Source organism: Oreochromis niloticus, linkage group LG2 (assembly GCF_001858045.2).
Source record: "Oreochromis niloticus isolate F11D_XX linkage group LG2, O_niloticus_UMD_NMBU, whole genome shotgun sequence".
Taxonomy (NCBI): Eukaryota; Metazoa; Chordata; class Actinopteri; order Cichliformes; family Cichlidae; genus Oreochromis; species Oreochromis niloticus.
The window spans coordinates 16020445-16042861 of record NC_031966.2 but is presented as its reverse complement, the minus strand read 5'-3'; the positions used below and the strand labels follow the sequence as shown (position 1 = coordinate 16042861).

Genomic DNA, 22417 nt, shown 5'->3' with positions numbered 1-22417 from the left:
ACCGTCACAGATCGTGTCTGGTTTCAAAACATCAAAGGCATCATCACAGGACTTTACTAACCTCAGTGTGATGCAATGGTGGCTGCATCCATCATTACACACAGGCCCAACATGTTTGAGTAAAACTTATCTAGTGTGTTTTTTGCTCTTCACTAAAGTTTGATTTTTTTAAAAGCCCAAATTTATTATACATCACAGTCTAACTGGTCTATGCTTTTTTTTTTAAAAAAAATACAAGTCTCCATTGCAATCCTCTGCTGAAATGAGGTTTAAGTAAATAAAACAGATGCATTTTATCAGCTCACGGGTTTTGAAAAAAAAATAAAAAAATCACTGCACACAAAGCCTCACAAATCTTTTTAATCATTTCACCTCCATACCTACAGGGCAGGTGTTTTTCCTGACAATTTCACACAGGCCAATATATTGTGCATCGTATACCGTGTTCTCGATGGTTTGTTTACAGATACTGGAAATCTCACTGAGACTTTGGTATAAACAGGATGGTGTAAATATTTAAAGATTAAAACCAATTACAATGATTAAGGAGCCACAATAATCAAGATAAGACAATTACTGTCCATCTCTTTGGAAACAGTTTGGCTTCAAGGGGTCCAGCAGCAGCAACAAAGACAAAGGTTCAAGAGCACTCGCGATCATTCATGTGGAGTTACCGTTTTGAAGAATTGTAATCTGAGTATTTACCAAATAATTATTGTGATTTTTGCCATAACTGATCAGCCACAGTAATTTTCAGACACTTTTATTTCATGTTATGCTTCGTCATGTCTCACAGGGTGATCTAGTTCTGTTGTTTTGGACTGATATCCTAAGATGGACTTTTGTCTCAGATAGCCAAATATAAAGTTGCCTTTAGTTAAAAAATGATATGGCTTCACTAGTACTTCACATATGGGATTGGTGCGCACTGTAAAAAAAAAAAAAAAAAAAAAAAGAAGAAGAGGAAGAAGAAGAAAGACAAAAAAAAGAACTCTTACTTGATCTCTGATATCTGTCTGATTCAAAGACAAACAATCCTGACAGACTCTGCAGAACGACCGCACCTCCTTCTTCAAGCGCTTCAGTTCTGCCTGGAGTGAGAGAGGCGCACAATAACAGAGGAAGACAGATTAAATATTTTCTTATCTTCTTACTAAGGCATGTGTGTGTGTGTTGGCAGGGTTGGGGGCGAGGGAAGTTAATTTTCTAACCTAGAAATTCAGCTCCTTCCACACACCAATAACAGAAATACTAATTAAACCATTTCAAGTGATAAGATTATTTTGGCTGCTCCCTTATTCACACAGGGTTGCCACAGCAGGTAGCTTGGGTAGCTCCTTTCTGCTATAGCTCACAAGAGATTTGTGTCTCCTCCCAGACTTGGCCCAGGAACTTTTGCTTTTGGCAAGCATGGAACCACCTGTTAGAAGTTGCACCTCTACATCTTAAATTGCAGGTGACACAATCTTTAACATACATCTTCAGTTTTAAAGGTAGAATCTGACACTCCCAGTCTCTTGTCTTTGTTAACTATGTCAAAACAGTCTGTGACACACACACACACGCGCACACATCCCAGTTTATCTTTATCTAGGCCTCGTTACAGCCCCTCAGTTAATCAAGAAGTCGTTTTATCTCCTCTCCCATTATGATCCTTTTGGCTGAACTCACTATTTGAAACTTTGTTTATAATGAGCATCCAACACTGTAACAGTAATAATGTGATGCCAATGGGAAAACATAATTTAAGTGCATATCACACAGGAAGAGAAAAAGCTGTGTGAGTCATCTCTCAAAACATGAACAGACAAGGAATGAAAATAACTGATCAAGAGGAATGGATCTGGATGTGTTCTCTCTGGAACAGTGTTGAGAAAAACACACAAATGGCTGCATGAGTAATAATGACATGCTCAGTGTGAAAATGAGTGAGAGAAAAACAGCAGAAAAAGTGAAAACGAGCTCAGAAAGACAGAATAGAAACTAAAGAAATGCAAGAATGAGACAAGAAACACGTGAAGACAATCAATAAGAAAAAGTGTGAAGCGGTGGGAAATAAATATCCGAGTGTCGCTGTGGGCTCAGATGCACTCTAACAGACTGTTGCGTTAATTGCCTGCTGTCTGCGCAGCTGGTGAATTGTTCGACAACACAGAAAAGAAAAGCTTAACAAACACACAAGAAGGCCACCAGCACGGTCGCCTAGGGCTTCCTGTGATGTGATAGCCATTATGAAAGTATTAATCATGCAGATTAGCTTATTTCATGCAGGTAGACTGACACTACCGGGACCCATAACCGAATGTGTGTCTGAGAATAAAGATTCAGATCATTTGAAACCTTGTTGGAGGAAACAACAGCAGTTTTATAACATGAAACCAGCACCTCAGTTGGCTTGGAGTTCACCACATTCACTTTGGCCCACATCAGGTGAAAAGCTGCACACTTCATAGCTGGCGCCATCAGCTGAAATGATACAAAAGGGAGTTAAAATTGACCTCCAATTACAATAAAATGTTTTCCTTAAACTACTCCTGTACAAAAACCTAAAAACATGACATGAGAATTAAGAGATCACATTTTTAGCCTTGCAGTTCATCTGGCATTCATGTTTTGTTAACTACAATTTCATTACATTCCCCATTTTGCTTATTATTTTCATAAAATGGCACTGCAATAGTCATGACATTCACAGTCCTCCCCCTCAAATACGAAACATTGGCATAAACCTCCTTATCAAGCTCTCTGGATTCCATCCGGCTCTTCAGCAGCTCAAGACAGGAATCAAACAGCTTCCAGGCAGTTGGGTCCTTAGCACTGGAAATAATGCACACACACAATACAGTTACATACTTATGTGTAAGAATTATTTAACACTATTGCCACATGTATTATAACAGCATACCTGCTAAGGGCAGCAATCCTTTTTAAGGCAGTGGCTCCACTGTATGTGTCATCATCATCTGCAGTACCCTAGGTACACAAACACATAATGATACAGATAATAGTTCCACATAGATATTATTTCAGCTTAATACTGTTTCATCTTAATGTGTCATACTAAACCATGTACATATACAAAGCTGAGTTTTTACTGTTTCCCAGTTTTCATCATACATCATTATTAGTATTTCAGTACAACTAAATAACACTCATGCAATACTACAACAATCCAACAAAAAAGCCCCCAAACTAAATTCTTGTAAAGCTTCTGATCTATTTTCTTTCATAAATACTGCTTTAAATGCCATCCCCCACCCGCATGCTTTACAAGCCTTCTGTTTACAAAGGGCAGCCAATCATAACAAAGCCAGCTTAAAGGGAAGAGAGACAAATTAGCTATATTGGCTTGACAGATGAACTGAGGGGCAGCAACGAGGCCCAATACAAGCTTTTAATTAAGATTATTTTACAGTGAATCAAGCAAAGCTACTCTAGTCCAAGACATGAAAATATGGACATAAAAATAAGCACAGTACAGCCCCTTTAAACTATATTAGAAAGAGTGAGTCACTAAGGATTTCTTGAGGAATCTCTGTTTTTGTAAGATAATACATACAATACAATGCATGTACTTGTATGTCTTATATACATAACTAAATTTGTATTTATTTAGCACCTTTCAAAACCAGCATAACAAAGTGTTTCACAACAAAAAAACCAAAACAAAACAGAGGATTAAAAACAAGAAAACATAATGTATTACATTTCAACAAAACTTGCATGTAAGTATAAAGTATGCACATGCACAATATAAAATGTATCTGCTGGTATGCAAGCATCACTGACACACTCTCCAACCTGGAGCAGGTCATTTACGTAGGTGCTGAAACATTCAGTAAGGACATCAAACAGCTGGCTGAATGCCAGTTGTGCGCGGGAGGAGAAGGTGTAGCAGTCGGAGCTGAGAGTGCTGGCCAGGTGGGCGCAAGCCTCCAGTACGGCGACCTCTGTGTGCTTCTCCACAATGCCACATACCTGGGACAGCAGCAGGTCCAAATGCTGAACAGAAGAAGTAGAATATGAATGTAGCGCTTAGGATAGTAAATATTTAAAGGTAAATCGCTTGCCCTTCCACTCAAGGACACTCAACTGAACCGCTGGTTCAGCATCTGGCTGAGGAAATCTATAACTGCAGGCAAGCTTAAAACTCACAGCTGTCATGACCTGAAAGTCAGCCACTGTTTAACTGTAGACCTGACAGGCTTCAGTTCATTTTCCTCTAATATTGGAATATTATATTTGTATTAATATTAAGATGTTAAATCATAAAATAACAGTGAAGCTCCAAAATAACAGAAATAAAATTGTCTTAGAGCATTGGTAGCCTCTTTTTCTCATTCCCATTAAGCTTAATTTCTCCGATTTCTTTATATTAAATAGCATATAATTCACATTGAGCGTGCACTGTAACTTGGATACTGAAAAAAACCCCCAAAAAACTATAAAAGCAGAAATACTTTCTAAATATATTTCATTACATATTGACGATAATAAACACATTTCTGGTCTTCCTACCTTTTCCAGCCACTGAGCGCTGCTGTACATCTCCAGGTCAAAGTACAGGGGAGCTTTGAGGAGCAGTTTCACGTTCCTTGCATCCGCTGAGTACTGCAGGTCAGTAAAAACATAAACTCTTCATTAAAAATTTAAAGCAACAATAAAAAAAAATACTGAATATTTGTATTTAAATGAACCTTGGCAAGCAGCTGTGGCAGTAAAGGGATGAAGTGTGTTGTGATGCGTCTCTTGTCTTGTTCCTGGATTTTCTTATCCTTCATACTGAGGTTCTAATTCCACATGACCATTCAGCAATCAACCACAGGCAAGATTTGTTTAGTGGAGAAAATGTGTCACAAAATATTTCATTTACAGCCTCCACTTTTCCATTAAACACAAGCCACACAGCATTATTCTTGCATTTGAATGTGTCACCACCTTTTTTCCCTGAGTTCTCCCAACAGGTGGGGTTGCCTGTGCTGCCTGTCTGATCGCACACATCATCAGCTCTATGAGCACCCCCTCCTCCTCATACATCAGTTCTGACAACACAAAAACAGACAGTTGAACAAACAGAGTAGGAACAAAAAGGAGCAGATATCACCAACTTGCCATTTTTATTGGTGCTGGGGAAAAATGGCTACGTGCTTAGGCTCATACTCCTGTCATGTTTACAGTTTTATCTTGTTCCTCACCATCATCTTGTAGCAGGAAAGTGGTCATTGTCTCCCAGTCTCTCAGCTCAGATCCTGCCACATGCCAAAGGCTGTCCACCAGATATGCTCCATGCTCATGGAACTGTTAGGAGAATGGCTCTTTTAGCATGTGTCTAAACTACTACTCCACATCAAAGCAGCCAGGTGAGGTGGTCTGGATATCTGATAAGGATGCCTCCTGGGTGCCTATTTGGCAAAGGTGTTTTTGACATTATACTGGGAGGAAGCCCCATACAAGACCCAGGGCAAGCTGGAGCTATTTACATCTCTTGGCTGTCTCAGGCTACATCCACACTAGCCTGGATAGATTTGAAAACGGTGTTTTCATCTGAAAACGCTCCTCGTCCACACTAATGTTTTCAGTCGTTTTCACAGAGTTGTGCGTCCACATTGAAACGGCCGAAAACGCTTACGTTCCAGTCCTGCCCATGAGTGAAACGCAAGAAGATTCGGCCTGCCTCATTTCTGTCTGCCTTTTTTTAACTTTCCGGCTCGTTGAAACGTTGCGGCAAAATGTCGAGGAAAAGCACCGAGTTTTTTTTAAATGGACTAACAATGAGGTGGAGTTGTTGCTGCGAGTAACACAAAAGTACAAAGTTGCAAAAGCGAGTGAAAATTAAAGAATTTGAAGAAAAGCTATCTGGAGCATGTACAAACTGATATTAATCTTTCTTAGGGCTGTCAAAATTGAGAGCAATCAAAACAACTGCTGTATAATGCTCTCCGCTATCTTTGTTTAATTGGTCACATGACTGCATCACATGACTAAAATGCGTCATCATTTTAGAAAGTTTGCGTTTTCGAGCGTCCACACTGCGACGGGACAGCTCCGTTTTGAAATGTATGCGTTTTCGAGAGCGTTTTCAAAACGCTGCGTTTTTCCTTGGGGAAAACGCCGTCTCAGTGTGGACGGGAGGCCAAAACGGAGAGAAAACGATGCGTTTTCAAACGAAAACGCATTAGTGTGGACATAGCCTCAGTGCCTCAGTGTCACCCCTGAGGAGCTGGAGGTGGTGGCTGGGGACAGCAAGCTCTGGACATCTCCACGAGACTGCTGCCCCCAGAACCCACAAGATTAGCAGCAGAATATGGTTGGATTAATTTTTTCATAAGAAAATTTTACAGTGTGTTAATAAGTATTATACAGTCTCTATATTTGAAATTAAGTCAGAGTTAAAGCATGTCCTCATGCGTCTGCGCTGGTCAAGACTAGTTTCCCTGATGTGAGACAGATGTTTAGAGTCATCATTTGTCCATCTATGATGAACTCTTGCCAGAAAGCTGATGCGTTCACAGAAAGGTTAACAAGTTTGACCAACTTAGTAACTTCATCTTGGCTCCCATTTTTGTACTTTCATGTCACCTTAAATTCCAAACAGAGGAGAATGAAAGAGAGGGGGCATAGAGAGAAAGAAATACTACCTCACTCTGGATGTAGAAGGAGATGAGGATTTGAAAAAAGGCTGCATTGTTGGCTTTGTCATTCTCCTGGCTGTGACTGGTCATCACACCTTTCAGCCTAACATATGCACATAAAATTAAAAAAAAGAACATTTTACATAATATTAAATAAAAATACAGGCGAAATTATGCAAATGAGATTGAGTTTTTACTGTTGACCAATCATAAATGAAACTACATGTTTGTATAGAATTTCCACTTTATTTTTGAGGGCCAATAATTAATTAGTAAATCCAACAAAAATTAGAACATTTTTGTAAAAGATAATCCAAGGGAAATATGCAATAAATAAATAAATAAACAGCAACATTTACACTTCTGTAAATGTATGTGAACAAGTGTGGTTAAAGCGTACTTGTTGTATAGGAAGCCACCAGCTGCAGATGCCAGACCTCGGTGTGAAGCGTAAACCAGTGGATAAATGTGGCCACACTCCTCTTCGTCCAGTCCTTCCTCTGTTCTCCTGCAAGTAAGCACACAAAAATGTATTGATCAACTGAGGTACATACACTAGATAAAGAAGATGAAAAACATTTCAAAAACCAGCAGTTTCAGTTCATTTTTGTTCATCTTTTTTATTTCCCCTAAAAACATCTAATTTCACTGCAGTCAGAGGTGTGAGATGTTGGCAAGCATTAGATCACGACTGATGCTATGAATCATCAGCAATCATGACCAAGCAGACTGCAGGAGTTATGTGGAACCATCACATATGTTGGTTGAGTAAGCATCTTTATATTTAAAACAAGAAACTGGGTGTTAAAGTTTCTTATTCTGACTTCTAAACGAATGCTAAATGTGTGAAAACAAGACTGAATCACAGAATTGGATATGACTTTTCTGTGATGCAACTCAAAAGTATTCACTTCCGGCATTAAAATGTGCTATATTTGATATACTTTGAGCTCCAACTCTTCCTCAGATAATGAGAACAAAGCATGGGGACGAGAGAGAAAAAGCCCTTTACTGTTGGATCAGCAGCAGCAGATTGACCACTTCCACTGCCACGTCTGGGTCCTTGTCCAGCACCATGCTGAGAATTCTCTCCTAAACACACACAGACATTTAGATATGCAGTGGCACATAAACAGAATACTGCTCAATCATGCCAACAGACATTCGGTAGATATGCATAATGCACCCACATCAACAGACATACATGCACACACACGAGCCCCATCATTAGGCACTAAGCCATGGCATAAATACCATTTATCTGCTGCAGCACATGTGGCTTAGGAGGGTTTTTATATGTTTGAAAAGAGCTTATTAACCATCAGTAATTGGCAGCAATTAATGCACCCAGACATATGCCCAGACAAAGGATGAAACCATAACAACAAACAGGAATGGTGGAAAAAAATCCCTCAAAAGGGAAGAAAATACAGGGAGGAGGCACAAAATACTGGGAGGGAAGACACAGGCAGACAACAAAATAAAAACAATAGAAAAAGCTGAAACAATAGATTAAAAGCAGATGCTGAGACAGGCAGACAGTCAAGGGGGAGAAAGAAAAGAGGGAGACAAGAAGAATTAAATGGGCCGAATCCAATCCAGAGGGATGCCTCACTTTAAATCTGCTGGTGAAAAGCTCCAGGCGCCCAATGAATTCTTTCTCCTGGTACAGACCCTGCAGGGCACGCACACACTGCAGACGCACTGGACTTTGCTGAGGGGGAGGAAAAAACAAAGTATGGCAACACTCTTTCTATAACCTGAATATAGACTTGTGCTCAAGCCTGTACATAGTGGAATTTCTCTTTGTGAAAATGTGAGTCTTCCTTTGTCTGTACATATTCTGCCATAGTGTCGTATGTAGGAAGTCTACGAGAGCATGAATACCAAAATTGAAGGTTCTCATTGAGGAAAAAAAGGAATTTCATATATAATTACTTCCATCTCTACTGTTGGTTGCACTCGGTGACAAATGATGCTGTTTATGTTTATGTGAATAATGGGATGACATTACAGGAAGTTGTCAGGGTTTTTAATATTCCACCCTTCACCAGAGAAAAAACTTTTTAAGCTGAAATTAAGCTTAAAATACATATTTGTTTATAGAATGGGCAAAAAGGACAAGACAACACCTAGACTTTTCTATAACTATTTGCAGACAAACAGTGCTTACATGCAGTCACCGTTCCAAAAGTCAGTGGACATACACTATTTTGTACTTTTTGTCCTCTCTATGTGTGTATACCTTGTCATGCATGGTCCATCCCAAATATTTAAGACATCCATCATTAAGAAAGTCCTCAGGGTCCATTTTCAACCAAAGGCCCAACTCTTCAATACACACTGCCCGGATCTCAGGCAATTGGTCCCGATAACGATGCACAAACACACCACGGAAAGTGGCATTCATCATGGAGGACAGCTCCTCTCTGTTTTCTCGCAACTACAACACACAAATATCAAACAGAGCCACTCAGACACACACATACTGTACAGAAAGACTAAATAAATGAGTCTACCAGGACTCCAACACTGTCGGTATATTGATCTGCTGTGGTAACCATCTTTTGCTGAAGTGGGCAGAATAAATAGCAACGACCAGTCCTTATAGAACAAAAGGTGATAACTCTGATGATTATCAGATTAACACAGACACAAAACACTGTATAAATGCTACTTTACATATTTTACTATTCCTCACAGAGCATGCACTTCCTGTTGTCCCTATACTTGCACAACTCAGAATTAACACGAGCAAGATAGGAAATGTCAGCAAGCACGTAAATCAGATAAGCGGAAGAGAATGGATGGATGGATATTTTGTTAGTAAAATACAAACTATTTCAAACACGACAGCCATTAAACAACCTGGGCAACAAGAGAAGAAAATGTTGGTGTAGTAGTGCCAATAACTAAATTATTTTAAGGGATATTTGCAAAAAATGTTCTTCAATTACTTTTCCCTAAAGCAGATGTCACAGCTTTAATGTTGTGACCTATGTGTTAACGAAAAAGTGGCTGTGTCTCTAAACTTTTGTTTTTCTTTGTGTGTCTACATGTGTCACCTCTCTAACGGTGGCCTGCAGTTCCTCCAGTCTGTCAGAGGCTCTGTCGTGCGCCCTCTTGCTGTTTTCCGTGTTGTATTGCTGCTGGGTGGTCTGCAGCTGAACAGAAACTACTACAGCTACTTCCACCAACCCCGTCATCAACTTTATGGCTAGCAGAGGAAAACATGGAGATTGAGAAGTACTTTATAGACTTTTCTAACAACATATTATTGCAGAAGGTGTATGTACTTTTTATTGACAAGTACAAAAGCGCAAGTATATTCTTACCATTCTTCCATGTATCAAGTACAAAAGTAAATTGCACTGAACTACCTTTCTCCAATCATGGCAAGAGTTCTGTTTAAACACCATGCGGTTCTAAGTGTTTCTATGCCTTTCTTTTTTTATACACATGAATCAGATCGCTCACCAAGCAGGGTACTGGTGTGTCTGAAGGCTCGGACCTGGGAGTCTGAGAGGCCGGTGAGCAGAGCCAGCAGGGAAGGGAAGAGGTATTCATCATAAACAAGGCTATTCCGACAGGAGCGCACTAGAACCCTAGCAAACTCACACAGGCCTGCTTTGAAACGCTTCAGCTGGGGCCCTGGAGTGCACAGAGGGTAGTTCACTGAATCCTGGAAGAAAAGGGGGGGAAGCAGAGAGACAAAGAGCTTTAAGCTTCCTATTCTATGCTTCATGTAGTTATCTGAAGCACAGACTTCTGGTTTGTTCTGCTAATGACAATTACATCAGTGGAAAACCAAAGTGATTAACTCATTAATGTGTCCATTTATCAGCATTAAATTTTAATGAGAGTTTTCCATCATGCTGTGCTCCAACCTTCAGATCACAATCTCTTGAGACATGGAGGCTATTAAAGTTTCTGAACTAATTCCAGAAGGATTATTTGTAGGGAGAGGACAGACAAAGACTACAAACTAGATTCAAACTTTCATTCCTGTAGGAACAAGCTTTATATTTTAAATACATTTTAACCAAACTATAGCTGAACTGTTTTCTCCCCCTTTCCCTCACCTCATTGAACTCTTTGGTTAGGGTGCTGATGATCTCAGCATTTTGCATGCTGTCAAACATCTTTCTGGTAACAACACCTGGACATGAAAAAAATTAAAGGATAAAGAAATGTTCCAGATTTGGAAATGAAGTGACCCCCCCACCACCTCAGATAAACCTAATATTACAACACTTAGAATACTTCACCTATTAATAATTTCATCTACACAATTTCCTCTCATTTTCATTCCACTCTTACAAAATATCAGTTTTCTCGTCTCAACATTGCATCACTGGGTTACTAGCAGAAATGCTATTGATGACTGAGTCAAATTTTCAATCTCTAAAACTTTCACCCCCACCCCCTCTACTACCCATCTTCTGGCCTGTCTTTTAACCTCTGACCTTTGCATCCGCAGGACTGAACAATGAAGTTGATGAGCACCAGCAGTCCCGCCTCTCGGCTCCGCTTATAGCTATCCAGCCACTCGTCTACCACCGTCTTAAGATTGACAGGGAGAAAGCAGCCAGTGAAAATGCTTCATTCAGATCAAACAGCAGATACACATGTTAAGAATATATCAGTCAAACAACATTATTGATTTCAGCTTAAAAACTGGCTTTTTATATGCTCTGCACTATAAGGCGGGGGCTTTTTATTTCGTGGTTAAAACTATTAAATTGCAGTTTTTACCAACAATTCTGTATTGCAGACACCCCTGCAGAGAAGCCATTCTCTTGATACTGGAAGTGTAACCTATTGTAAAGCAGTCAAATTAAGCTGAGAACTGTGAAACCTTTTCAAAACAGATTTCTTGAACTGCCATTTGCCAGAATTTCTGAATGTGCATAATGAGCCTCCCCCCAGAGTCCCCATCTGCATTGTCTTGCAGTTCTACACTGTAGTGACAGACTATTTATTACTGTATTTCTTTTGTTATGCGGCCTTTCTTTTGTAGTCTTTACCTAAAAGCAGCTATAGCAAGAACAATACTTGGGATAGACAAGTGCTGTCAATCATTGACTACATGGTCCAGTGAGAACACCCATCTCTCTTAATGTATCAGAGTCACTTCTGTAGGATCACATCAGTCAGCCACTGACAGCACATGATAACCCCTCATTGTCAGCTTGTTTCTCTTATAATTACACATTCCTCATTCAGCACCCCCTCCCTTCATGTGTTTATCTCTAAGCTACCTTCCCCCTTCCTTCCACACTCCTCTGCTTGGGGTTTGCTCACCACCATGGCACTCTTTCCAGAGCAGACAGCATCATAGATATCCTTTGCGCTGATAATCTGGCTCTCCTCGTTCATGCTCCTAACAGATCTAGCAGAGAGCTGCATGGATGTCCCCTGGGAGATGGATTGTGGGGAAGGACCTGGAGGGGTGGGAACTGAGATGCCACTGGGGCTAGACATCCCCTTCAGTGCAGCATTATGCCTGGTTCTCTTGGGTGGCTTGAGATGAAAGAGATTTATTTAGGGATTTAGAATGCATTTTGCTTGTCATCTGAACTAGTAACATGCCAAAATAAAGTATATTAGACATCCATTATAGTGTTGTTGTCTTTTTGCTGATGACACAGTGATTACCAGTTTGGCCACAGAACCTGGAGCAAAGTATTGTGGATATCTAGATGAGTTTGATGCTTTACTTCAGTTAAACACCAGGAACACAAAAGATTTTTTTAAATTTTAGTGCCATCAGGCAGAGACAACAACAGGTAGTGGTAAGTGGTGACTGTACTGAATTTGTAAATGAATACAAATACATAGGGATAGTGATTGATGAAAAACTATCATAGGAATCAAACATAAGTGTCATTTAAAAAAAAAAAGGATTATAACATTTATACTTGATGTGAAAGTGGAGTCAGTTTGATGTGGACAGATATATATTGTTCTTTTTTTTATTGGTAATTTGCTGAGAGCACTCTAACTTTTTGTTTTACTGCCTTTTTGTTTTACTGCAATCTTACATCTCTTACATGGGAGGTAAGATTGCACGTCAGCAACAATACAGTCAACAAGTCAGCAACTTTGGGAAGGGTGGTGGGGCGAGAAACCATCAGTGATGAGTTACAGGCTCTTCGTGGTGAATACACCATCAGAATGGACATCTAAAGCTCAGAGGTCTTTTATACCTAGTAGCATACTTCTGATGAACAAGTCTAGGTGACATGAAATGATGTGGATGTCACTTGCAGATAGCTGTATTTGATTTTTGCTGATGCTTTTTCTAATGTCTTTAATCTTGGTGAAAAACCCAGTGAAAGGAGGTGACAATCTGACAAACTAGTATACTTTTAGCATCAGTTCAAAGCCTGGATGAATGGGGAGGATTGCATCAAGGTAGGGCATATGGCCACCAAATGAGGATCATTAAGAGTGTGGAGACAATGTTGAGAGGCAAGCTTGAAATGGTTTTGACATGTGCAGAGGAGAGATAATGGCTACACTGGACAAAGGATGTTGAATATGGACCTGCCAGACAGCAGGAAAGAGGAAGACCACAGAGAAGGTTCATGGATGTAATGAAGGAGGACATGCAGAGGGCAGGTGTGAGAGAGGAGGATGCTAGGGACAAGGTGAGATGGAGGCAGATGATCTGCTGTAGCAACCCCTGAGCGGAGCAGCCAAGAGAAGAAAGTGAATAGCCGTGGCTCTGATGTCTTTTCTGCTGTAGTTTTATTCGTCTGACAGTCACCACATGACACAAATGGAATTTCTGAAAGGTCTATAAATACAACATTTGCAGCTATTGTGATGGCAGATTTATCTTTCACAATCACTAATAAAAAAGCAGAAAGTTATTTTAAAGAGGAAACAAAAATCTACCTGCTTAGATACTGCTGGTTTTCTTCGCTTTGTTCCTTTCATGGTGGCCTCATAGTCACTGCCTGAGTCAGTGGGGGACTCTAACTCCTCAAGACTAAAAGACAAGGGAAATAATTGGCAAGTTTGACAAAAAAAAATTCAGCTTTACTTTGGTGAATTTAAATGAAGGGTGATAAGAAAACAGACAGGTATCATTATGAAAAAGTAGAATTATTATACAACCCTTAAGCTATTAGCTTCAGCCAGAGCACCCAGAGCATTAGTAGCAACTTTCACAATGCTTTTTAATATGAACGCTGTCAAATTACAATTATTTAAATTTTTCTCAACCTTTTGACATTTTAACACAAAGTATCAGCATTACCTGTCCAAACCTGAACTTCTACTTGCCATTTTGGCTGAAGGAAGGTACCAGGCTCACTTTATTCAGGAGTGGAGGCCGTGAAGAACGATATAAAATGAAATTAGCAAGATGACAAGCTAAACTTCATTAGCCTGTTTGATAAACATTTACTAGACTTATGAAGCTCTTAAGACGCACTTAAAGTATTTCAAATGAAACTACTCAATAACCACCACTAGCAGATTAAGGATATAAGTTTACCACCTGATAATATTGTTAGTGTTGAGCAATTTTCTGCCTTGGCTAACTTTTCTTCCTCATAAACTGAGAACCGCCGAAAGCGCGCTGCTGTGGATTGTTACTAGAAGGTGATTGGTCCTAGCAGAAAATTAGTCGATGTTCATTGGTCAATTCTTGTGTATGGTTGTCTAGTAGTATTGGCAATAAAAGGGACCAGTTAAACACATCTCCATGACTTGCAACCCTTTCACCTCGCAGCTAATTTACTCTTGTGTTCATATAGATAGTTTTCATTATTTATATTGTGTTCATAGGTTTCATGGTTGCATCTATAGCTTGTAGCACCCTGAGGTGGTTGACTGGTCCCTGCCCCACCACCGCAGGATCCTCACCCCTCAGTTCCCAGTTGGTCCATTGTTCTGTGTTTGAAAGGCTGTGACCAGCGTCAAAACAGCCCGCGTGAAACACGACTTCTGGTCTTCACCTTCAAAATAAAATATTGATGTTCTCATGTTAATCACATGAGATTACTCTAAAGCAGGGGCCTCAAACTTAAATGAGCTGTGGGCCACTGCTGGTACTGTCATTTCATTGGAGGGCCACTTTAGTGTACAAGTAGTACCCCAAAAAAACAAAAAAAAAACAAAAAAAACAACCCCAGAGCAAACAAGAAAAGTGTTTTGTTTGTTTTTTTTAAATTTCAAATATTGTATTACTTTTTTTAACCTTGTCCATTCTCGTCACTTCCACTGAAAATCTTAGCATCTTAAATCTGCTCCCTCCTATCTTTTTTGTCAGTATTACCATTTCCCAACCACAAATCATAGCAGGTCTCACTAATGTCTTATAAATTTTTCCTTTAACCCTTGATGCTGTCATTCTGCCGCAAATCATTGCTGACTCCTCTCCACCTACTCCACCCTCTTTTCACTGTCCGTTGCTTGGATCGTTTGTCCCAGGTATTTAAACTCATCCACCATCTCTGCTCCTTGCAGCTCCACTGTTACATCTGTGTCCTGCTCATTCATTTACTCTTAACTTGATCTAATTTCTTATGCTTTGTTTTTTTAAAAATCACTTATGCATACATCAGTTTTTGCACTACTATGGCACTTTTACTTTAGTTATGTTGTTTATCTATTGTAGACTACTATTTTCGCTGCTGCTGTAAAACAATTTCCCATGTGGAATGAATAAAGTATAAATCAAAATTGGGACTCTTTCTTTCAAATGCTCAAAAATTATAACAAAAACATGTTTATACGGTTGTTTTTTTAATGTCCTTACGTTAGTCTTTCTGGCTGTCCCATCAACTACAACTAAAGTCTCCCCTTTTATTTTGACAGCAGCCCTCCTTCCGGTATCACCCCGGTTACGTCCCGAGTGTTTGACGCAGTTTGCCTGTCAGATGATGCTGTGGGCCGGGAGCGCCTCTTTCACACTCCCTGTGTATTTACGTACAACAGCGGGTCTCCCAGGAAGGACAAATTAAATGAACACGGCCGATGGAAACGCAGGCCTGTCTGTGATGTAAAAGCCCGGCCCGGATGTTCATTGCACTTATTGGGGAAAAACTATGACTGTTTCAAACGACTGACGATTTGGGATCCCGTTACTCCTTACACTTTTGCGTGCATCCAAACCGGCCAGACATTCATTCATTTATAAGCTGCTGCAACCACAGTCTGGCTTTATCCGAACCCTTTACTGGAGTCTGTTTTTTTTTCTAAGTCCTGCAGTGAGGATGGATACCAGGGTGTCTTTTCCCACTCGTCGGCTGCTGGTACTTCTCTGCACGGCTGCTGCCCTTTTAGGGACCCGGAGCCCTTTGGCTGCAGCGGGGAGAAGCTGCTCGGACACCCGGCAGGTGTACTTGGAGAAGGGGTACAGCACAAGCACCGCTCCGCTGACTCAAATTTCTGGTAAGACTGTTCCTATACCGCAAAGTGGGAATAAATTAAAGTACATAGTTCTCGGGACCCACACAGGGCAGTCTGTAATGATATATATGGGGAAGGTTAAATTGTAAATTTTAGGGTAGGGTGCAGTTATGTCGCAGCAGAAATGTAGGCGCATCAGCATGGGATAAAAATAACATAATGCACATTAAGGTCAGTGTAAACTCACTGCTCCGCACTGCAAGCATCTTTAAGGGAATATTGTAGCAGGATGTGGCCCTATAAACACAAACGCAACAAATCTCTGTAGAAAAGTGATAAAGAAGTACAAGGTGGCTCCAAACTCACTAAACGCCCCAGAGAGCCGTTGTAGGATCACCACGGTGAGTTTTTACCCCCCAAGAGAAACAATGCAGTATGGTTTAAAACAAATTACACCCGCCCCCTCCTCCTCTCTGTGCGGTTTAAATAGGATGATTAAGGGGATGAGCAAATTGCCAACACCGGTGCAACAAAGAACCTCGCCCCTAATTAGTCTTTGCCTACTGGCTCACTGTTAAATCCCTGCATATACACCCATAGACTCTGTTCACTGCTGATAATCTTATCTTGAGAATGAGAAGATTGGATGCGGATTACAAACACTTAGATTTTGAATAATTTGAAGTTGGTGATGGGGTAGAACAGAGCAGGAGGGGGTACAGGAAAGTGGATTTTATATGTTAAATTGTTCAAAATAAAGATGTCTGACCATGTGAGGGTGCAAATGACAGAGTGAAGATGTAGCTTACTTCTTGGAGGTTTAGCTTTGCATGTAAATCAGTGAGCGGATGTGTCTGTTCCTCTCAGACACACATAGAGCTGCTTTTAAAAGTGATTGTGAATAAAATGTATGTTTGAAGTGGTTTTTTCCCCCTCCCTTTTCTTTCACAGCAATTTAGCTTAGTGTGTGAGGCAACTGCAGAATTGATTTTTTTGGTGTGTGTGTGTGTGCATGTGTGTGTGTATGTTGGGCTATCACTGCCTGAGTCTTGGCTCACTGTCCCGTGGGCCAGGGGAGCAGATGGCCGGGAGAGTGAAGGATGAAGGGAGGCAGTTTAGCAATGGAAATAGAGGGATGAGAGAGGGCTAATAGTGAGAGACACAGGGAGAACAAAAGAGGCAGAGAGGAACATCGGCCAGGGTGGAGTTAGGAATTAGACTTTCGGCTCTATTAACAGGCGCAATATTCATGTCGGATGCAATATTATAGAAACAAAGAATTCAAGGATTTTGCATATTTTGAGTACTCCTGTGTTATCCCCCGCCCCCCCCTCCTGTGCGTGGTTTGCATATATCATTACCTCAGACATATCAAAGACCCAACCTGGGCTGACAAAGAAAGACAGATTGAAGTTGAATAATTCATGCATGGAAATTACATTTTTTCTACCACGGCGTTATCTTTAATAAGATTTCCCCACTGAATGGACTGACAAGTAGAGGAATTGACTTTCAAACTAAAAAAAAATCAGCTTTGACCTCCATAATGGAAATTGGCCTTGCACTTAATAATACATTTCAGTCATAAAAACAGCACAAAGTGCTTCACAAAACCAAGTGCATATTTAAAGTAGAAGCATATAATTAAACCCAAGGGAATCAGATTTCTCACCATAGGTTTAACTGTGGGATCAATCCTTGCTTTCTCTTATGGCCTGGTTTTATGTTTGTTCTAGGTGAGCACCTGCGGCTCTGTCCTCAGGACTACACTTGCTGCTCCAGTCAGATGGAGGAGACTCTGGCCCAGCAGAGTGAAAGGGACTTCCTCAAAGCAGTCTCAGACAACAGCCAGTTTCTCTTGACCACCTTTACCCAGAGACACCGCAGGTTTGACGGTGAGAGGCTGACACCTTCGTAGTTCTTGTGTTTGTAATGGGAACATTATTTGATTCGAAGCTGATTAAAACCTAGTTACTACTTTTGATACCATAGTTTGTGAAAAAATTACCCTCCCCGAAATTAAACCAGTGAGTTTTAATTATAAAATTACCTTCCTAATTTACTTCAGATGATACTTCCGAGCTATTAAAATTACTGCTAAATACTTGAAGCACAGCACAGCAAATTTATTACAATGCTTGTTGCTTATGTAATTTCAGCAACTGTGAGGCATTTTTCATACAAGTGGCGACTCACAAGAGACTGGTTATAAAACTAGTTACAAATCAAGCAACCAGGGCCAAGCTATCCTGCATTTTAGTCTGTAGCATTTTTTTTTCCGCTCTAAATAACATTTTCCATAATGCAGCTAAACACCATATTTAACTGGAGAAAATCCCAGTTGAGGCCTCCCATTAAAAATATATAACCTGCTTGCCTAAGCTGAATTAACTATGATTATGCTGCTATGATTTTGCCAGGGTTATACAGACAGAAGTCTTTATGAAAAAAGGTTTCACTGGCATCGTAGGACTAGTTTATAATGACTTATAAACTATAAACTTGTCTAAAGTTTTTGGGAAACCCAAATATTTTTATAGTGCTCTGTATCTGGGAGATTTTATCAGTCATTGTTTCAAATAATGTGTCTACAGCTGCAGGTTTGTAGCAGCCACAGTACAGAGCTGAATTTACACTTTCTCCTCCTACCTGCAGTAGACTGCTATCACCCTTCCTCACACTTTTATATAATATATAATGATGAGTCATGTAAAGACGCTTAAGGAGTGGGAGACTGCATATGAGTCTTAAAGATGGATTTTAAATAGAGTACATTTTGTTAAACCCATTTACCAGTGTGCAGGATCTGAGCTGTTAATCTTTCAGGGAGGGGAGGAGGGTGAGGGAGCGCCTACATAGAAACCTGGCTGAGATATTAGAGAAAAAGAGGGTGGGTGACCAGTTTGTAGCTAATCGCTGCTTTTTCTGTCTCTGCACAGAGTTCTTCAAAGAGCTTATAGACCTTTCAGAGAAGTCTATGAACCAGATGTTTACCAAGACCTATGGCCTGCTCTTCACCCAGAATGCCCACGTCTTCCAAGAGCTTTTCCTGGAGCTTCGCAGATATTATTCTGGTTGGTTTTAACACTCCTTTGTCCACCTTGACAGTCATAGAGAGTCAGATAATTAATGATTTTGGCAAAGATATGTCAGCTAAGTAGGATCAGAGACATTATAAAAGAATTCAATTCTGTTCAATTCAATTCAGTTTTATTTATATAGCATTAAATCACAACAACAGTTGCTTTAAGTCACTTTATACTGTAAGGCAAAGATCCTACAATAAAGAACAAAGAAAACAGAGAAAGCCCCAGCAGTCATGTGACCCCCTATGAGAAAATGCTTTGGTGACAGTGGGAAGGAAAAACTCCCTTTTAACAGGAAGAAACCTCCAGCAGAACCAGGCTCAGGGAGGGGCGGCCATCTGCTGCAACCGGTTGGGGTAAGGGGAGGAAGACAGGACAGAGACATGCTGTGGAAGAGACCAAGACATTATGAATCACTAAAAATTAAATGCAGAGAGGTGTATAAACACATGTTAACAAACAAAAAAATGTGAGTGAAAAAGGCAACTGAAGAAGAAACACTTAATGCATCATGTAAATCCCCCAGGAGCCTATACTTATTGGAACATAACTAAAGGAGAATTCAGGGTCACCTGATCCAACCCTAACTATGTGCTCTATCAAAAAGGAAAGTTTTAAGCCTAATCTTAAAAGTATTATCTCATAACTCCAAACTGAAAGCTGGAAGAGGGGCCTGAAGATGCCCATTGAAGGGCATATCCTGGTCAAGAACTTCTCAAAGATCCCTCACAGTCTTACTGGAGGTCAAGTAAATGCCATCCAGAGTATCTGTTTAGATACCGTATTGGTAATGTTTTTAGGGCCGAGTACAATGGCCTCAGTTTTATCTGAATTTAAAAGTAGAAAATTAGAGGTCATCCAGGTCTTTATTTCTTTAAGACATTCCTACAGTTTAACTAATTAGTGTGTATTATCTGGCTTCAAGGATAGATGAGGTTGGGTGTCATCTGCATAGCAGTGAAAATGTATGCTATGCCTTCTGATTATACTTCCTAAGGGAAGCATGTATAATGTAAACAGAATAAGTCCTAGCACAGAACTCTGTGAAACTTCATAATTAACCTTAGTGTATGAAGAGGACTCTCCATTTACATGAATAAATTGAAATGTTCAAATCATGGCTTTTTAAGTAACAGTGTAACTACTGCCTGTGCTAAAAACCCGATTAATAGAAATAGGTTGATCACATTTAAGATTAATGGTAAGAAAGAAAGAAATAAAAAAATAAATATCAGTGGTACTGAAAGTACCTGTACATAATGCTACTTCTGTGTGATGGTTGTGACGAATTTTTTCTTTAATGGTTAAAATTTTATTTGTGATGCTTGCAACAACAGAGCTCTGACTTTTTGTCAGCCTGGCTACAGTACTGAAAGAGAAACCTGGAGTTGTTCTTATTTTCTCTAATCACTAATTAATCATTAATAAATCAGTGATAAGATTTTCTAGCTTGAAAGAGAGGTTTTTCATAAAGCAGCAAACTAAGTTTCCAGGATAAATGATTGTCTAAATTAGTGAGACATCATTTCCTCTTCAGCTTAGGAGTTATCTGCTTTAAGGTGCGCATTTGAGAGTTATAGCAGGTTGTCAAGTACTTCTGATTTGAGGCTGTCTTTTTCACAGGAGCTACATTATCCAGAGTCGTATGCAGTGAAGAAGTAAAATAATTAACAAGATAATCGACCTCTGTGGGAGTAGTGTTCTGATAGCTGCTCTGCTCTGTGCTGGCACAAGGCATAGAAGAAGATGACAGTGGATGAATTATATCCTTTAACCTAGTTACAGTACTTTCATAAAGACATTTATTGTGATAAAATCTATATACTATTGCTGTGTAATCCATTATTGTAAATTTAAATGCTATTAGGAAATAATCAGACAAAAGAGGGTTTGAAGGAAATGGTGATAAATGTTCAGTATTATGCTATATATCAGAACAAGCTCTAGAGTGGGATTAAGGTGGTGGGTGGGATCTTTTACATTGTGAAAGAAGCCAACTGAGTCTGATAATAGATTTAATGCAGTGTTGGGGCTTTCAGTTTTAGCATCTACATGGATGTTAAAATCACCCACAATATTTATTTTATCTGAGCTGAGCACTAAATCAGATAAAAAGTCTGAGAATTCAGACAGAAATGATAAATGATAACAAATACGAATGGTTTTTGAGTCTTTGGTTGATTATCAAGCTGGAGTGGAAGATTGCTGCCATTCATTACAAGTATCGTTATTACTATAGGAGTCTGTGGAGTAACTAAACATCTGGGAGCAGGAAAGTGCAGAAGGGACAGGTGAAAATGCCATGCTACTAGCTAGCTGGCTACAAGTTGAGCCAGCAAATCCTTAAAGAGACAGTGAATACTGTGAATATAATTAGTGAGTGAATCAACAGAGAGTGTGCTTTGGATAAAGCATGTGAAGATTACTCAATTAAAAACCTATACATAACAACTTATTTCATAAAATTGGCTACAGAAAAACAACAGGAACAGGAAGTGATACATAATCAAAGAGAGAGCCAACTAAGAGAAAGAGAAAACCACAAATCAGCAAACTTTGTACATGGTTTTTAGCAACTTTTTGGCAGTTCTACACATGCAGTTTAAAATTAAATTCAGATAATCCTTGAAAATAACTTCCCTGATAAGTGCACAGTAAGTGACCAAGTGCACAGGGTTGTCAGGCTGGCTGCTGAGTGGACTTTGGTTGGCTCTGCCATATAAAAGAAGGAGATTAGGGATGTAATGATGGTTTACTGATCCAAAACACAAATGGCAATCACTAGCTTCCAATCCAAACAACATGAAGGGAAAAATCCACGTTCTATTCCACAGTGTTAAAACAGTAATTTAAGTAACCCGCCTGGCTTATGTAGTGTACATTGGGCTCCGGTACCACCACGAGGAAAGACTAACTGCAGCAAAATGTTTAAAAAGACTAATCTCTGTTTAAAGAGGTACAATAATTCCTTCCGACACTGACATTTATGTATAGTTCAGACAGTCCACGTCCATGTTGTGGTAAATCAGCAGTTATGGACAGCAATAAAAAAAGCATCATTGTCTTTTGAGGGGAACCGACATGCCAGGAAAAACTGGAGGAAAAAAAGGAGAGCGAGTTGGATTCCCACAGATGCCAGACCATTTCTATTTTTGTTCCGGATCGTTCTGTTTTTGGCTTCACAGCCGCTCGCTGACTCTTCCATCTGCAGGCTGCTAAGTCAGCCTGTCCTTCTCTGCCAAACAGCATGTATGGCTAATTTAAGGCAGTATAGTAGACTACAGATTGGAGATTCACATGCTCATTCTGTAGAAACACCCAAGCAGACAAAAC

The 22417-nt window shown here is 39.9% G+C and overlaps 2 protein-coding genes across 20 annotated transcripts in view; one reads left to right on the top strand and one right to left on the bottom strand.

Annotated features, from left to right (window-relative positions):
* stag3 (STAG3 cohesin complex component) overlaps positions 1 to 16622 on the bottom strand; it is a 23709-nt gene extending 7087 nt beyond the window's left edge. The window contains exons 1-23 of one of the 19 annotated variants that reach the window (XM_019362911.2): positions 16365 to 16622; positions 14511 to 14602; positions 13926 to 13955; positions 13536 to 13629; positions 11937 to 12155; positions 11099 to 11195; positions 10715 to 10791; positions 10110 to 10314; positions 9698 to 9849; positions 8878 to 9075; positions 8248 to 8346; positions 7645 to 7724; positions 7033 to 7140; positions 6639 to 6735; positions 5196 to 5298; positions 4939 to 5042; positions 4698 to 4790; positions 4519 to 4611; positions 3790 to 4002; positions 2906 to 2973; positions 2730 to 2817; positions 2386 to 2466; positions 999 to 1091 (exon numbers count right to left, since the gene is read on the bottom strand). In XM_019362911.2, coding sequence (XP_019218456.1) covers positions 999 to 1091; positions 2386 to 2466; positions 2730 to 2817; positions 2906 to 2973; positions 3790 to 4002; positions 4519 to 4611; positions 4698 to 4790; positions 4939 to 5042; positions 5196 to 5298; positions 6639 to 6735; positions 7033 to 7140; positions 7645 to 7724; positions 8248 to 8346; positions 8878 to 9075; positions 9698 to 9849; positions 10110 to 10314; positions 10715 to 10791; positions 11099 to 11195; positions 11937 to 12155; positions 13536 to 13629; positions 13926 to 13955; positions 14511 to 14533 — 2415 coding nt within the window. In that variant the 5' untranslated portion in view covers positions 14534 to 14602; positions 16365 to 16622. Of the gene's footprint in view, positions 1 to 998; positions 1092 to 2385; positions 2467 to 2729; positions 2818 to 2905; positions 2974 to 3789; positions 4003 to 4518; positions 4612 to 4697; positions 4791 to 4938; positions 5043 to 5195; positions 5299 to 6638; positions 6736 to 7032; positions 7141 to 7644; positions 7725 to 8247; positions 8347 to 8877; positions 9076 to 9697; positions 9850 to 10109; positions 10315 to 10714; positions 10792 to 11098; positions 11196 to 11936; positions 12156 to 13535; positions 13630 to 13899; positions 13956 to 14142; positions 14482 to 14510; positions 14603 to 15870; positions 15989 to 16364 lie in introns of those variants that run through there. The other 18 variants (XM_019362925.2, XM_025910583.1, XM_025910580.1 and 15 more) reach the window with 18 other exon arrangements.
* Positions 14870 to 22417, top strand: part of gpc2 (glypican 2) — a 19423-nt gene continuing 11875 nt past the window's right edge. The window contains exons 1-3 of the mRNA XM_003445246.4: positions 14870 to 16040; positions 17735 to 17893; positions 18938 to 19072. Coding sequence (XP_003445294.1) covers positions 15863 to 16040; positions 17735 to 17893; positions 18938 to 19072 — 472 coding nt within the window. The 5' untranslated portion in view covers positions 14870 to 15862. The remainder of the gene's footprint in view (positions 16041 to 17734; positions 17894 to 18937; positions 19073 to 22417) is intronic.